Consider the following 17595-nt stretch of genomic DNA (forward strand, 5'->3'; position numbering starts at 1 on the left):
CTGGCTTCATTACAACATTATATTTACTTTTATTCATTTACCCCCAGCAGTCACCATGCCAAGCAAACAACGGAGGGAGAGGGGCCTTAAAAAAGCTTTGCAGATGCAGCTAAAAACTGCAAAACAATGGAGTTTTTTTTAAAAGGGGTGAGTGGTAAATTATGTTTAAAGATGCAACCATATACCTTTACTGTAGATTGATTGTTTGTTAGCTATCTAACAAAACAAAAATAATTGTTAGCTAAATACTGTTCGGTGAATCAGTTCATCATGTACACTGAAAAAATATTGTTTGCTTATAAATACATAAACCTGGTCATATATTAATATTAATATTAATATTCTATGTTTAAAACATTGGGTTTATTAGTGCTATTAAATACATCACATGATTACTTTTTTCATTTTTTTTTTTTCAAATATGTATCACATTTAGTTTATTAGTTTATGTTAAAACAATGTAATCCAACCAGGGTTGTGCTCCTGCAGATTTCCAATGCCAAGAATCTTTAAACGATAGTGACTGATTAATCGCATAACCTGGCATAAATGCTAGTCACTTTATAGTAAATGTTAAAAATAAATATCAAATAAAAATAAATGCATTTATGAATTGATAAATACATAGTTGAACATTTCTCGCCTGAGCTTGTTTTATGTATCAATTTCACAAATATGTATACATTCTTAGTCCTTAAATTAAATTAATTATGAACATGGACTTAAAATCTTTTTTTTTTTTTTTTCATTTTATGGCCTTGCTGCCCTGGCTTTTGGCCTTTGTGCCCTAAAATAATTGACAACACGAAAGGCCAAGTGGCCTTGCCCCTAAAATGATGAAATTCCAGGCCTGGCTCTGACGCAGATCACAGTTGTTGGTCTGTCTGGAGGCCACACCGTGTCTGTTAATGATCTACCAGGATGAGAAACATATTTATCTGACACCATTATTTACACACAGAAGAGATATGCTTTCAAACTAGTTGACATTTAATAAGAAAAATCAAGGTATTTTCAAAATAAATATGTTTTAATGGTTACACTAAAAACAACAGAGTAGTACTATTGTAAAACATTTACAGCAACAATAAATATATTAATGTGAAAATATACTAAAAATGTGTGGCTGTACAAACTCAAGAAAAGTCTGTCATTTAAATACAAATAGAATGTTGTCATCACCAGAGGACGGGAGAGGCACGGGTGCTGAGGCAGCAGCCAGTCTATGTGAACACAATGTCAGGCCTCTAGTCTGAGGGTGGCAGCACAGAAGGTCGGTTCACATGAAGGCAGTGGTACAGCTGGCACTAACAGGAACACAGGTAGCATGCTTGATAGGGAAATGTGTCACTGTTGGGGAAAAACACTCAAATCTAGACTGATCTGTCTATACATCCGTATACATTTGAACATTTAGCAGTTCAACCCTTTTAATCGGGTTGTTGTGGGTGCTCAGTTAGTATTTTGGTGCCGATGTGCCTTTTTCTAACTGACTTAATTCACTTTAAATTGATATCATTAAGTCATTCACTTCACTTATCTAAGTACAGTCAACACTCACAGTGACATGCAGTTGACACTGGGTGTTGTTCGGCACTCCATGTTTACTCTGTTGGCCAGCTGAGGCTGCTGGTTGCACACACACTGCTGTGTGGAGCAAACAGAATGTAGAATGATTCGAATTGTGACCTAGCAGCTTGTACTCTCAAATCAAATATTCACATTACGTAACTTTGTATTTCAATTACGTTTTCTATAATTCTGTGATATATTAATATTAATTAAGAGAAGGCTTCAGATAACCCTTCTGGGTTTTCTGTCTCTTCCTGCACTGTATAATGTTTGTTAACCTTGTTATTTTTGTATTTATTTAAGTTGTGCAAAAAAACTAAAAAAAATATTTTCCTAAACCTTACCACAATGTGACATATTGAAAGTGTCAATAACAGTCCAAAAGTCATAATATGTCATAATATGTTCTACTGCTATCTTGACCATGGAGCAATTCACTTACAAGAAGGAAGCCCAAGGAGAAAGCAGAGCATCAAAGTTAGAAGCTTAAGGCCGCTGCCCAGGCTGCTGTACTTGACTGAAATACATGAACTTCCTGCATTCAAGGTTTTAGACATTAATAAAATGTTACCTTTGATATTCCTTCATAGTATTTTCCATGATTGTTTCATTTAAGGATAGGGGTAAAAAAAAAAAAAAAAAAAAACTCTTCATTTAGGCACACTAGTTATTAATTCACGAGCACAAATGATTAATTCCTGTCCATGTGTTACTATCTCAAGGGCATGACTAATGAGTGAGGACATTATGTTAGCGCCTGGGTCGAAGTCAGAAAAATCTGTGCCGCCTACCACCACCGCTGAGACTAGAGGGGTCACTCTGATTGGACAGTCTTCAGTAAATTCAAATCGAGCTGAGCAGCAGCAACGAGACTCCTCCAGTCCTCCATATGACGTGTCCTCGGCCCACAAGTGCAAAACCACATGTCCACCACCCCAGTCCAAAATGAAAAACACCTGTGTTGGCGCATCAGGCACGCATATTTCGCAGGCTGGGGTTTCTATCGGTCAACAGGCCCACCATGATCCCCCTCCGGCTGGTGAGTAACACAGCTTTAGTTGAAATCAGGAATGTCAAAGCTTTGTCTATCAGTCCTTTTTCCCACAGAAAAGGAGCCTACAGTCACACGTGTTCTCCATTCAATCTCTGGACAGATTGAGAACAGTTGAGGAATACAAACAAAAACAACTATAACACTGTATATAAATATCAGAGCACAGAATACTGAACATATTCTATAAATTAGATGTAGTGTGCTAGACAAAGGGATATCTTGTAAGTATATACAGATCGTTTATGATAAACTGCTCTGTTGTGGATGCCTGCCTATTTCTTTGGAACACACAGAGCCATTAAATAAGGAAATAAGGAAGGTTGTGGGTTTATACAGTGAGATGCTGATCTGAACTTGCAGCTCATCAGCTCATTTAGTTACTACTTGTCTCCGTATTTACCTACAGCAATATCCCTTTAGACAGCCTGGTCTCAAGACATTTGGTGAAAGGAACAATATACCTCAAAATGTAAATAAACTCTGTGCACAAAAAGAAGAATAACATCTGTTTTCCCGCCAAGGAAGGGTTACTTGAAGGACTCAGGACCAAAAACAGGTAGTGGTCTGTTACCTTTAACCCTGAAAGAAACTTTGCTCCAACATTAAACTGCCCACACTGAAGGATAGGCCCAACCCTAACCCAAACCAAACATCTTTTTACTCGGCAAAACTTCACCATTAGCGAGCCTTTAGTCCAGTTCTTGCCATCGTCGCATAACCCTTCCACGAGGAAAGAAGGTCATCTTCACATTATCCATCACCGCGTTATGTAACCTGTGTCCACAGTCACTTCAGGAAACTCTGAGAGACTTTTTTAGGTGTTTTCTCACACCAGCTGGATTCTTCACATCATGTCACAGAGGGAAACAGTTCTTGGACCTGCCATTTAGTTCAAGTACAACAGGCGTTCCTCCACCTCCACCTCCTTGTCCTCCCTCTGTCTGTTCTCAGACTATTCTGTCAGGTTTCAGAGGCGGGTTTGGCTTCTACTGCACCGCTCAATGAAGTTACCAGTTTTTCTTACTTAGAAATATTACGATATTCATATCCACAGCAGACCAGCATCCAGTGAAGTGATACATAAAATAAAAGATCTCTTGTACCAGTTCTACCCATGGGCAGAACGCCACTGAAACATTTCCCATTCACACGCCGGTGGCGCACTCGTTTCTCTTTAAATAGTGTCTTTTTATGTAGCAGCAATACACATTGTCGATGTACTTATTGTATATGTACATATATATTAACATCTTTAGGTGGAAAATAGACTGTGGCAAGATCTGCATCCAGAATGTCCTGTCTTGCGTTGTCATTTCGTGTCCTTGCAGGGAATGCATCCTCAGGTTTCAAAGTGCTGTGCCAAGAAAAGAATTCCTTCATAACAGTGTTGCTGGTCTCATCTCCTCGGTTTGTCACATCTGTGGAGGACAAGATGAACATCTGGATGAGTGACAAGCAGCAAACTGGTTCCATGCAAAAAGGGGATGATTTAAAGATGGTGCAAAACAAAGAGCGGAGGTGGGTAGTGAGGGGGTGCTGGGGGATGTGGGTGGATGGGCTGGGTCAGTTTCCGCCTCTTTGTCCTTTTTCTGCTGTGTATGAAATGTACTTTTGGCGCTGAAGATCTTTGAAACATGAACAATTTATCCAGGCCTCATGTCACTGGGACTGTGGTGGTTCAGGATTCAGAGGGGCAGGCTTAGAGCTGGAACTGGGAGGTAGGATTAGGTGCAGTGGTGGGGGCGAACTGACACCTAACCCTAGCTCCAGAGACCCCACACCCTTAGGTCCCCCTCCACTCTCTCTCCTGAGCACTGAGCAGCCAATTGGAATCATGTGAGTGGTCACCTCACCCAAGAAGTGTGTGGCTCTCTAAATCCACAGCAGTGTGGGGGGTCCCTAGGGGGGTCAGAGGTCGTGGAAGTGGCTGGGTCAGGAGAGGTCATGAAACACAGGCTAGTTAACTAGACGCAGCAGCCCCAGCACCCCTCTATGTGCTGCACAGTCGGGGTGATGAGTCTCACCCTACTCATTAGTAACAGTTTTTTACTTAAGAAAACACCAGAGTAAGAGGCAGTAGATGTGACATGCAGCATGAACACTATCTCTCGTATTCAGTCACCGGCAAACAAATTCATTGAATGAATGATCATGGAAAACCCCTGTCAAAGCTAACCCACGGGAATTCATTTTTGACTCCTTGCCTGCTGGAAACCAAACAAGATGACATTGCGTTCATAAGTAGATAAAATCACTGACATATGACAACTTGCATTTCCAGACTGATGGCTTTTGTCCTTTCAAAAAACTAATCAAAGACCTATACCAATCAGCCATAACACTGATATTTGATATTTGAAGCGATCGGTGTATATTTTCAGTTCCTTCTACTGGTATCTGGCCATACAAAGTTTGGAAAAAGGTCTAAACTGAAGGTCTACTAACTAACTCCCTTCAAAAGATTTGAGCTGTATTTCATGGTCTTCTTCAGTAGAGAAGATTTGCTCAGTAAAAAGACCTGGACAGCTCTGGGAGCATTTCTATCAGGTTGGTATCAGAAATTAACTTTTACATTCAAGTTATGTTTGTAATTATCCAGATACCTGTCTGTGGGGTTTCTGCCTTCCTCCTCATATCATTAGCGGTCAGTAGTATGAGAGGAAACGGGGAGAGAGACATTTGATATGCACCTTAAAAGCAAAGTCCATCCAAAAAAAGAAAAAATAATTCGTTATCTACTTGCTGGTGGAAAGTTGGGTATAGAATCGTAGTACACAAAACATACCTGGAGCTTCACAGCAAAGCAGTGTGCAGCATCCTCCCAAACTAAAGTAGCTCTGAAAAAGAAGCCCTGAGATCCCAAATCAATTTGCAAAGGCAGTGTTTGCACTTTCACTGCCGCTGCTTAGTGATAGCACACATCCTGTCTGATGGGGTGCATGAGCCCGGCCAAGCGTTGAAGGTGTAAATACAGTCTTTTCCAATCATTTTGGGGTATCTGGTATTCCAGAGATTACTTTTTCTCTTTTGTACGTTGCCCAGTGCCCATCTACGTCAGTTGTTTAGGTGAATGCTGCAACACTGTTTCTTCTGTGAAGCTCCAGAAATATTTTGTAGACTACAAAACCTCACCTGACTTTCCATCAGCCAAGATGATTTTTTTTCATAGGGTGAACTGTTCTTTTTAAAATTTAGCTTCTCAGGATGCCCTGAAAAATGACTTTTGAAAAGTTTCACGGAACTACTTTCTACTGAAAGAACAGTCTCAGTGAACACTGCTCACAGTGATGTCAGTGGATTCTAATGACTGATGCAGAAACAACTGTTTCACACAAACATTGTTTTTAGTGCATTCATTTAGGGTAGCAGTAAGTATGTATATTAAATCCTGGATAAATAAAACCAAGACTGTGAAGTCAGTTAGTGAGTGACAAAATATTGCTTAATCAAGCCTTAAAAAGGTTCACACAGTCCTCTACAGGCTGGGATGGTTTTAAATCCTCTTAGGCTCATGAACCCTTTCAAAAGCCTTTACATATCTTAACAACATCTTGTGATGATGGAAGAGATAGACGAATGGCAAAATCATTGTGGAAATTACACATAAATGATGGCAATGTTTCCGGTCTAAATAACAGTGTCATGCAGGCAGCTGTGTGTAACACCTAAAACATTCAAACTGATGACCAACATTTCGGTGGCAAACTCAACACACGATCACCGCCTCAATCTGATGAGACTGTTGAATCTAGCAGGAGACAATGCAAGCACAGAGAACCACAGAGCCACAAGGTACTCATCGACAAACACCTAGACAACATCAAAAAGCAAGGAGAAGCATGCAGGAAATCCATCTGCACAGAGATGGCGGAGGGGTGGAATGAAAAAAAAAGAGGGTTCAAGGCGTGTTGTTTATCGTGTATGGATGGCAAACAAACCTGCAAGTTCTTTCGTTTAATTCAAGTTGCCTGGACTGGCAGTCTAAGTGTGTGAATTTGCAGGAACATTTACAGGTGAGAGGGTCCTGCACAAACAAGCGCTTTCTTCTCTCTGAGCAAGGAGCACAGTGGCTGCAAGGGAAGCAAAAAAGGGAGAGACAGAGAGAGATCTAAGCTACAGAGCGAATTCTGCAGGAAGAGCAGACACAGACACTCATGCAACACCCCCCCCCACCCCCAAGCCAACCACTCACTGAGAAACGCACCGCAAAGACAATATGTGCATCTGTTTACACACAGGGCAGGGTGATGGGATGTGAAGTTTCAATACAATATAAGACCAACACACCAACTCTTGCAGTCCTCCTGCCCGTTGACCCCTGTATAAGTGTAGCTTGGTATGATCACAGAAGTTTGACGCTGTTTTCAGTAGATGATAGTAACTGCTTTACGGCACGGAACAACACATCAGGGCTCCCAGCATCCTATGACAGCAAACCGAGCTAACAAGTTAACGGCTATATTTACTAGCAGTTATCACGAAATTTAGCAACAATAGCGTCTTTCCATTACATCTACATTACACTATATTTGCCTCAGGCATCAGCCCAGTGTGTCAAGGCTAGAACATTAGAACAGGGCTACCTGCTAGAAGGTATGTCTTTAACTGATGATGCACTTCTGTTGTGTAGTGGTCTGAGGAGTGGCTGTGATTTGGTCTAAATTCAACTTCGTACATGGTTTGTATTTTGTGCTTTGAACAAAATATTGAAAGCAGTGACAGCAGGTGACACCAGGATTTGTCCCATAGTAGGACCAAGGTGAATAATTGACATCTACTATTCTGAAGTTGAGGTAGACACTATAGTTGTTGCAATATCTGCAACAGTGAGATAGAAGGTCACGCCAGAGACACAACAACTAGATATATAAGGGAAGTTGCTATGGTATAACAAAGAGTGATGCTTTGTCTCATAGAACTGATTTTGCTTGGCACAGGACATATTCAACACAAGATCAAATCTGCATCTCCTTCTAGAACTCTTCTATGAAAACAACAGCAGAGAAACCCAAAGCAAAGTTTATCAATGAACCTCTCAAGGTCTCTGTGACACACCACGTGTCAGTACTTCTGCACTTTCATTGTGGACTGTAGCTGTTGTAAGCACCTATCACCCAAAACAACAGGAAAAATGGCAACAGATAAACAGCCACAGACAGAAACCAACAGAAAGTAGAAGCACAGGCACTTATCAGTGCAGCACACTACAGACCAGCAGACGGCCTCAGTGATAACCATTCCTCATAGAAATGCCATGGCAGCTTCATTTTGACATAGAAGTGGAGTGAACGTTGTTGCTGTTGTTGATACTGAAGTAGGCGCAGATAACAAATGAAACCTGAGTACAAAAGAATCACTTTAAAGATACCCAGTTCTTTTGTGTCAACCTTCGAGAAATTCCCATGCTGATCCCAAGACAATCTGCTGCTTTGGCTCATACCTCAGCAGTCCTGCTGTTGTGGCTAGCCCTACCCTGACAGCCACTTCATTTGACAGGTCACACGCATCATGGCAAGGAGCTGGTTATTACCAAGTGACAATATTTAAATTTCCTTGATTATAATACTCTGATATTTTCCACTAAGCAGTTATAAAATAGCTGCTAATTACTTTAATAAATCAATTAATTTCAAGGAAACTTCCAGCTGGTTTCTGCTCAATGTCTGCATGTCGGTAAATTGAAGAACACATTTGTAACCATTTACATTCTCACCTACCTCATTTCAGCACATCTGTCCAACTTTCAAACAACAACACAACACGTCATAATTAAGAATAAAGTTGCTACTTTTCCATTTTAAATGTTTTCACACCACTCAGGTTAAATGTCACTCTTTAGATATATTGAGACAACAATACATTAGCAAACAAATGAGTCATTACAAAGTGCCTGTGTATCATAACTGTGTGTGTGTGTGTGTGTGTGTGTGTGTGTGTGTGTGTGTGTGAAAGAGAGAGAGAGAGAGAGAGAGAGAGAGAGAGACAGAGAGAGACAGAGAGAGACAGACAGAGGGGGGAGGAGTGGTGGTGAGAATCTAAATGGTTAAATTACCTACAATTAAACGACCTGCAGAGGGAGAAACCATTTGGAAATTAAGCTGCAACAACTCACTTCTGTTTACTGGCCTGCTGAGTGGAAGTTAAGCAGAAACCAGCTGGAAATTTCCTGTCAATATGTTAAAAAAAACTACCAGCTATTTACTAACTGCACATTGAAAAATAGCAGAATACTATTATTAACTAATGCTGGGTTCATTTTAGATGAATGTTGAGGTGATTTTGTGGTAGTTTGGGATAATTTCAATGACATTTCAAACATGTTGCTCGGTAATTACCATATAATAACCATGGAATTTACGGAGCAGTAAAATGAAGCAGGTGCAGTTGTAGTCATGCAGGGGTCAGTCAGGAATTAATAAAGCCAAACACCAACAGAATATCTGCTCTAATTTAGTCTCCCCATGAGCAGGGGTGGATATTGATCCACGAGATGGGACTGAGCCAGGTGTATCCGGATATATCTTGCTGTAACCGACTGCATGAATGAGCACAACCCCTTTGTGGCAGCGCCACTCCACCCCGCCGCAGGGTTAACTAGCTGCCTACGTGCATAGTTACAGGCAGACATCCAACAAGGCTGGACAGAGCTCAGCTCAGTTCAGCCCTGTGACAAACGGGAGTGACTTAGCCGACATGATCCCATCTTTCCTCCACCAATCCATCAGGTTTTACCCCGCCGAGGCACAGTTCAGCACACACGCACTCCTCTTATCCAATTAAACGACCTGACCCACCACTGAGAAGCCTCAACACACAAACCACATGTAGGCGTACGTCAAACACACACACGGTGCGACAATCTGACAGCGCTGAGTTCTCACCACCATCACCGGCACCTCAGCTCGTCCCCAGGCTCATCCTCTATTTACACCACTAAAAATAAAAATAGGTTAACTGCATGACACCTGTTGCTATGATTAGACTGAAGAAGTAGCCGAGGGCCGAGGGTCGGGTTTGTGCAACTGGAGTCAGAGAGCAGACAGCAGCGGGTGGTCTGAAGCCAGCCAGCTACACCTCAATCACTCACTCTGTTACACCATAAAGCACTAAAACCTTCTGCCATAAAAGAACATGTTCAGAGAGTTAGAGCCCTGTAAAGATAGGTGGAGGATAGGCTCTGAGGGCTCCGTTCTGTAGCCTACGCTGTACCTCAAAACATGACGTCTCATAGAGCTGATTTGGCCCGCCTTACCCCACCACCATTACTCTCAGGACCATCAGGTACAATTACTAATGAAAATGTGCATCCCAGGTTGGCACAGTAATAGCCCAGCCCCATCCCACCCCACCCCCAATTATTTAAAACAGACGAAATAAACAGAAAATACTTAGAACACGTACTTACTATTCTTTCTTTGCTTGAATGTCTGACTTCATTCTGGAATGAAAAAAGAGCACAGTGGTTTAGGTTTTTGCTTTAAATTCCATCATCACTGTTTCTGTGCGGTGAAGAATGTGAGGTCTAGGTCTAGTCTCTTACCTGCATTCACATTTTTTATGCTCTGTGAAACTTAGGTGGATAGTATGTTGCGTTACCAGTGGTCTAAACCGCATTACCTTGAAGAGAAACAGAGGACATAACAAGGCAAGGTTAAATTAAAACAACAGTAACAGCACTTTTTCATCAGGGGTGCTGTGGCTCAAACAATCAGAGGATCCTTGCAGTCTTCGTGTCCAAGTATGCTGAGGGGTTGCTAAGGCTAAAGCAGCGCTATATGTGACAGTCCATTACCATTTACTTTCTGTAACCAACAGTCTAAACACTATGGCCCTGACCGCTCTGTAACCAAACAACCCCAAAATGTGAACTGTCTGTGTTGCTTTACGTCTCTGCACTTCTGTAACCAACGTTTACTGCGACCAGCGAGGCCTTGTCGGAGGGCAGGACAGGCTCTGACCTTTTTATGGCAGCACTAACACACAGTTTGCTGGGGTAAACAACATAACTGACATGCCATGCCTCGCCGCTTCACTTTCTCTGCCCTGTCCAAACCCTACCTGTTGGAGCGCAAGCTACTAATTTGTGCTGTCAAATTTACCAGCTTCTTCTGCAGCTCGCCATTTCATGGTCTTCATTGGGTGGGTGGAGATGTTGTCAGCTGTCATTATGTGACCCAGGTATGGAAAGTCAGTAACATGATGACATTGAATATCATGCTTAAATCACATGATGTCAACTGACCCATCTCCGCAAAACAACTGCTAACAAGGGCCGACTCATGCAAACAGTGCATGACAGACTGCAACAACTAAAACCAAAGACCAGTCTGGTGTGCTACTGTCTGAAGTGCATAATGAAGTCCAGTTGTACTCTAAGGATCATTTAGCTGTCTTCATCACATAAGTTAAATGGGACCTGGGCTCACCTGCAATGTGACGTTGCTGGATTCTGTGGGTACACACTCCATTGCTTCGTCGTTGCAGCACCCTCCACAGCGGTTAAGAACCACGCAGGAAGGGATATAAGTGTGTTCTGTGTCCTCTGGATACTCATGGAAGATGTCCACCAGCACCTCCCTGGGCTGACACATACTCTTGGTGATGACTTTCTCGAGAGAGATGACTGCAAAAAGAAAAGAGGATCGATCATCTTTTCATTGCTGCGGTCATCATTATAACCAGTGAGAAAAGAGATTGGAGGAGTTTTATGTAATACTGGATATTTATCAATCCCGACGTCCTGTCTCTTTAAACATTCAGATATCAACAACAAGACGAACTCAGCAAGCGAACATTAAAAAAGGTCTGTGTCCCGATCAGCAAGCATGACCTATTTGTGCCAGTGACAATCTTAACTGTTGCCGGAAAAAAAACAAATTAGTCTGGATCAGACTGGCTAAAAGTCAGAGATTAAAAACATCACCAACCTGTGCACATTACATTTCACTTCATCAAAAACTCCAAGCAACCCACATTTAACAACACAGGATGTATGGCCATGTGACGAAAGAGTACCCAAGCTAACACAACAGACATATCGGGGAATATTTCAGTTGCAATGATGACACTAAAGTGGACACACAGAAATATGTCACCTCAGCGGAAATACAATGAAGAAGCAACAATTCATCATATTTTCATCACCCTTAGAATTAAATAATATAGAATATGTAGCAGCAATGTTTCAACAATCTCTGTGCAAAACGGCGACAAAAATGACACCAAGCAACATCAACAGCAAGATCAACAACAGAAAGTTCTCAAAGACTTAAAGTGACTCTCGCCAAAATCCAACTTAGGCCTTTTTTTTGTGAATGTATATGAGTCAAACCTTCGCGTAAAAGCATAATTACGATGAAAGAGGCACTTTTAGGATTTGCCGTATTTTTGTTTTCGAGTCAAACTCATTTTCAGCAGGAGTGCTTGGGGCAAATTAGCAATTGCATCAAAATTGTTCTTTTTAAAACACTAAGAAGGCCGTAGCAGTAGCTTGTTCCACTGGCCGCCATCATGGCAGCCGAGAAGTATCAATCTCTGAATGTGACGTAACCTGGAGGAGAGTTAAGGTGGAACGCTACCAGCAACGACTATCCACCCGAGATCTCATGTGACTTTTCCGGCTTTTGATTTTAGTATTATTTCTTATATGAGGCTCCTTTTTCACCTTTAAGGTCAATATTTGCTAACAATAAAACAATGAATTATCCGTGCATTTATACAGAACTAAGCTTTAGGAGCGGTCCACTTTAACTGTCCTCCAGGTTACGTCACATTCTGAGATCGATACTTCTCACTGGCAGGACGGTGGCGAGTGGAGGACATGTCTGCTAACGTGAGTTATCCAAAAACTCTCTTTTTAGTAAACTCTTTGTACACAAACAATGTACTCAATGCTCGAGTTCATGTGTAGAGACCCTGGTGATACTACAAGCAAAGTTTCATGTTGTGTCGAGCCTTCTTAGTGTTTTAAAAATAGTGAGTTTGATGCTGTTGCTAATTTGTTTCCATTAAAAATGCTTTTACATGAAGATTTGACTCATATACATTCACAAAAAAAGCCTACGTTGCATTATGGCGAGAGTTTCACTGTAAGTAAGCTACCTATGGGACCTACCAGCCCGCTACGTATTTCCACCTCCTGTGTAGCCAAGAATAAACCCACAGTTGATCAGAGACGGTTCCCAGCAACCCCTGGCTAACTCCTGACCCCTGGTTAGTCAGGGGACCCGTGACCTCAAGCACTGTGGCGCCAGGGTTCACCTCTGACATGTGACCCCAGGAAGCCCACCCTGGGGAGGCTCTGCCTCTGGACTCATGCTGCACTGACTGTTAGTCAATTAGCTTCATGATTATATTAAAACATATATAGAAATTATACACAGATGGAATCTTGTGACTTTAATTTGTCTTTGTTGCAGTATTTCAACCATCCTGTCCTGGAGGCTGACTGGCTGTAGTCAGAGAGAAACTGTATTATGTCACTAAATGGGCCGCATGAGATCTTTTAACAAAGTTTGCGGTGCCATGTGTCACTCCAGCTCTATTATGAATGGCTCCTCAGTTTAGGCTCCAGGGTGACCTGGCCAGCAGCAGCAGCTAAAACACTGCTCTAAAACACACAGAGAGCTGCGCACAAGATCATTTCTATAGACAGATATCTGTATGTAGCTAAAGAATGTGTGGGCAATAGTCAAGATTTTGGCTTTGGAAGCTTTCTGGTTCCTTCTTAGTAAGTGCTATAGTTGCATATAGGTAAACAGTCCAGAAACGATGTCTTTCATCTGACAATGACTTGGCTTTTTACTGTCTTATTTTTTTGTAGCGTGCATACAATGTAGACATCTATTTATAGAGATTATAAACTCCATTCTTTTGTCGGAAGTTGCTGATCACATACATCAGCCATATATCCAGTTAATGGATCCCGCTGGCTGCACCAGGAGCCCTGACACATTGGCCATTGCCCTCAAAGGCTAAATTGTCAGACAGTAGCTGTTTTCAGTGATTGCTGCTGAGACGGGCTGGGTGGATTCTGTTCACGGGACTTTCGGGAGACAACAGCCTCAGATTAACACACTCAACTGGTTCTACCTCCTGACCAAGGTTGCACAGATTTGCTCAGTCTTACATCATCCAGAAGTCAGTTCATACTTTATACATGTCTTATCATCAGCAAATCTAATGACAAGACCCAAACTGACGATGAACGTATCTGCTAACAGCTATTGTGTGTGAGTATCAAGCATAGTGTCTTAGAACTCCACATGGTTTAAATAATAATAATAATAATAATAATAATAATAATAATAATAATAATAATAATAATAATGTCTTATCTCCAGTTTCTCCGATACATTTTACAGGATTTACAACTGCATCTCAGAGTCTCTATATTTACCCACAAATGTGGATAAATTAACCATTTAAAGTATGTTTTAGAAATGTTTGTTAAAAGTTACACTGGCCAGGAAATTAACCCTAACCCTAAAAAAATTGAACCTCTTTATTTGTGAGTTGTTTTCACATCTTTTGTAGGAACTGATATCTGCCTTTGCTGAGGTGGACTTTAGTTAATTATGGTTCAAAGCTCTCCAGCAAGAGTATCAGGCCACAGTCTTATCTCAACGTATATGACAGCTTTTGACAGGTGGGGTGATCTCTGACAGTGTGGGTGTGTGAAGGTCAGCAGCAGACAGATGGCACACTTCCTTATTCTTTCCCTTTCCCCAAACACTGAAGCCAACCACACAACTTGTCCACTGATACTGCTCGTGTCTAATAAGTGTCTCCATCCATCACCAGCCAGCGGTTCTAACCTTGGCCTCAACACAACAGAGTCACTGTCAAACAAACATGAGTATGGCATTGAACCAAGGCTGACTGTCTTCATGTAGTGACTGTGTTCTTGCACCTCAGATTGGTGGAAAAAACAGACAATTACGTAACACCCGTGAGTCACTGTAGAGGCCTTGATTGATCCTTGATCTCTCACATTAACGCTTGTTTTAAAATCTGCACCACTTTTATGGTGATTCAAAGTCCCAGGTCAGACTCTTCACTGCTGGAAACTTTAATTGCTGTCCACTTCTGCACAGCAAAGACACTCCTAGATTCATACTTAGAAACAAATCCCCCCTACACATGCCAAAGCTTCAGACTTTCAGTCTGGGGTACCGTAGACTCAAATGTTCATCCCATATCCACTAGGTGGCCCTATGGTCATCTGGCTTGCACGGATAGGCAAAGAAGTACAGACAGCTCTGTTAGAGGCAGAAAACTTACCCTCATTTTTACTCTTCTCCACTCCCTTGTTAATGCTGGCAGTCTGTAAGAGATTCAGATCAGAGCAGTTGTTAAATAGTTCTCATTTGCATGCAGAGTTGCATCTATAAAACCGCCCATAAATACTAACGATCTTTCTCATTGGCCCTTGATGTACACATTATAGTATGCTTGAGTATGTAAAGGTGTCATGGTGCAGGCAGCTCATTACATCAAAATGTAAACCACAGGGCAGCAAATCAGCTGTCTGATGACACCGCGACAACAGCTATAAGTCAGGATCATCAGGAACAAAGGTGTCAAGGTGGCTGACATCCTTCAAAATAAAAGCATGGCCGCCTGTTGCTCAAACAGCTCAACGTACAATTAGTGCACTAAAATCACACGCACTTATTTGCAGTCAGGTACGTCTGCTTCATATGCTTAATCATTTCAGGATGAACACAAGGAACTGACCATTGCAGTTCATGTAAAACACCGTACAGTTGATGTCTTAAGTATGTGTAAGTTTGATGTGACTAACACTTACAAGTCCAACAACTGTAAAGAGTTCACGCTTTGTTTTTAAACGAACACATTCATTTCAAACCATTTGGAGGCGCTTCATTTTATTTTGAAAGGGCCCGCAGGCCTTTGTTGTGATCGTGAAGGTGACGTGACGGCGCCGCGCTCTCCGCTCACCTTACGTGGCTGTTGTAACTGGCGGAGATGTTGCGTGAGAAAAAGCGGGTCGGCCTGCGTGGGAACGAGGTGGGCATCCTACAGGGCGGCAGGACAGGAGAAACCGGGTCTCAGCTTCCACACACTCCGGATCACCGTGAGAACCAACAGAGCGGGACTAAAGCCCGAGGCTGAGGAGCAGCTCAGCCACACACAGCTGCTCAGCGAGGCGGGCCGCGCACAACTGCGTCCACAAAGCGCGCACTTTAACCCCACACTCTCCGAAACTACTAACAGGCACAGATTTAATAATGACTCACCAGGTTCGAGGGGATTTATTATTTATTTATTTTGGCCGAAGTAAAGTTACACTTGTCGGATTTTATCGCACTGTCCAGGACACCCAGTTTAGTGGGACGTGGCCAAACTTAGTTTGAGCTTTATTTCTAATTTTATTTGGTTCCCAACTTACGGGGAACCAAACACTGCTGAATGATCAGTCTTAAAGAATCAGAAGAAGCTCTCGGTACTTATGCTATCCAGCACGTTCAAACAGATCTTAAAAGAATTTTTTTTTTTTTTTTTAAACAGAGTCTGGCTTGGCAAAGAAAAGAAAGGCATTCAACTATACGAACAAAAGTGAGACCGAGGCTTTCGCATGCAAACAGCAAGACAACGCTGATAGCTGATTCGCACGGTCAAACCAGGAGGCAGGAGAAACGTGTCCACGGAATCACTGAGCATTTGTCCCGCATGTTTATTCTCTCAGGATGGGAGCACATTGTTTTGTAGCGCAACTACAGATAATGAACAGCAGGCAGAACAAGCACGTGTGGCAGACAACAGACAAGCCCTGTCTTATTCTGATGAACATGACCAGGCACACACAGTCTCAGACTCACCTTTACTGAGGGTAGATGAAGAACCGCTGCCAAAAGGATTTGTACCAAAGTGACAACAAAGTTCATGGTTGTAATTCCGCACGATGAGTCTTGAAATCTCAGCGGTCGTTTAATAGTAAATCGAAGAATGTTTGCAATAAATAAAATCAAATGAAAAACACTCAAACAGTCAAAAAAATATACATATATATATATATTTTTTTTTTAAAAAACCGCGGCAAGTTTGCGCTGTAGCAAAAGCAAATCCATGTCATCCACACGCAGGTGGCTCGTCTGTTCCAGTGTCTCCGCTGGTGACCGCACCATACAACGAGCCTCGCTCATCCGCAGACAAAGACTGTACGGTCGGGTTCTGAAATCCACTCTGGAGCCGAGAGCTCGGGAGCACAGCAGTAATGATGTTGACAATGGGAGGGGGAGACGTGCAGGCCAACTCGTCAACTTTACGCACCGGTGTCTCTCTTTACACTCATTGATCCCGCAGCGTGACGGTGTGTGCGCGCGTACGTGCGTGTGTGCGGCTACAGCAGGCACTGTTTGCCGGTATAGTGTGATCCTTTATTTGCTTTCTTCTGCAATCCTCTTCTTGTGTCTCCTATCGTGTGTGTGTGTGCCCCCTTTTGATGTTACTCGTTTTCGCTTCTCTCAGTGAAGGGGAGGGGGTGTGCACCGGCAGCAACTTGTCTCCGGTTCAGCAGCGGTGCCGGCGTCACTCGCGTTCAGTCTCCTCTTCTCTTGGCGGCTGCTCGGGTTCAGGCGTTATTAAAGGTGACCAGCCGGTCTGCCAGGGCGGGGCGACTGGGAGGAACCAATGAGAGCGAGCGAGAGAGAGAGAGAGAGCGAGAGAGAGAGAGAGAGAGAGAGTGCGTGTGAGCGTGCGCGTGTCTGTCTGTGTGTACGTGTGTGTCACTTCATTCATTCATTGATGTCATACGCACTATTATGACTGGATTTAGCCTTTAAACATCAAGTGTTTGAACTTGATGACATTTGCTTTACTGTCTAATAATAATAATAATGATAGTGATAATAACAATTATTATTACCATTATAATAATTTAATACCTTTAACGTTTACAAGCATCAGATATCATTATGTCAAGGTCATTCAAGGAAATATGAAAT

General features: G+C 42.3%; 1 protein-coding gene across 4 annotated transcripts; it reads right to left on the reverse strand.

Moving 5' to 3' along the window:
- Positions 1-969: 969 nt before the first annotated feature.
- vegfaa (vascular endothelial growth factor Aa) lies at positions 970-17193 on the reverse strand. 4 transcript variants are annotated; one of them, XM_037075622.1, is made up of 7 exons: positions 16471-17193; positions 14909-14951; positions 11053-11249; positions 10167-10243; positions 10032-10064; positions 6565-6696; positions 970-4044 (listed from the first exon to the last, which is right to left on the reverse strand). In XM_037075622.1, exons 1-7 carry the CDS (start codon positions 16534-16536, stop codon positions 4023-4025), a joined length of 570 nt encoding a protein of 189 aa, XP_036931517.1. In that variant the 5' UTR covers positions 16537-17193; the 3' UTR covers positions 970-4022. The 4 variants fall into 4 exon arrangements, with proteins under 4 accessions (XP_036931517.1, XP_036931518.1, XP_036931519.1 ...); XM_037075623.1 differs by lacking the exon at positions 16471-17193 and adding an exon at positions 15039-15151; XM_037075624.1 differs by lacking the exon at positions 6565-6696 and having other exon boundaries at positions 10028-10064.
- Positions 17194-17595: the final 402 nt, after the last annotated feature.

Source organism: Acanthopagrus latus, chromosome 17 (assembly GCF_904848185.1).
Source record: "Acanthopagrus latus isolate v.2019 chromosome 17, fAcaLat1.1, whole genome shotgun sequence".
NCBI lineage: Eukaryota > Metazoa > Chordata > Actinopteri > Spariformes > Sparidae > Acanthopagrus > Acanthopagrus latus.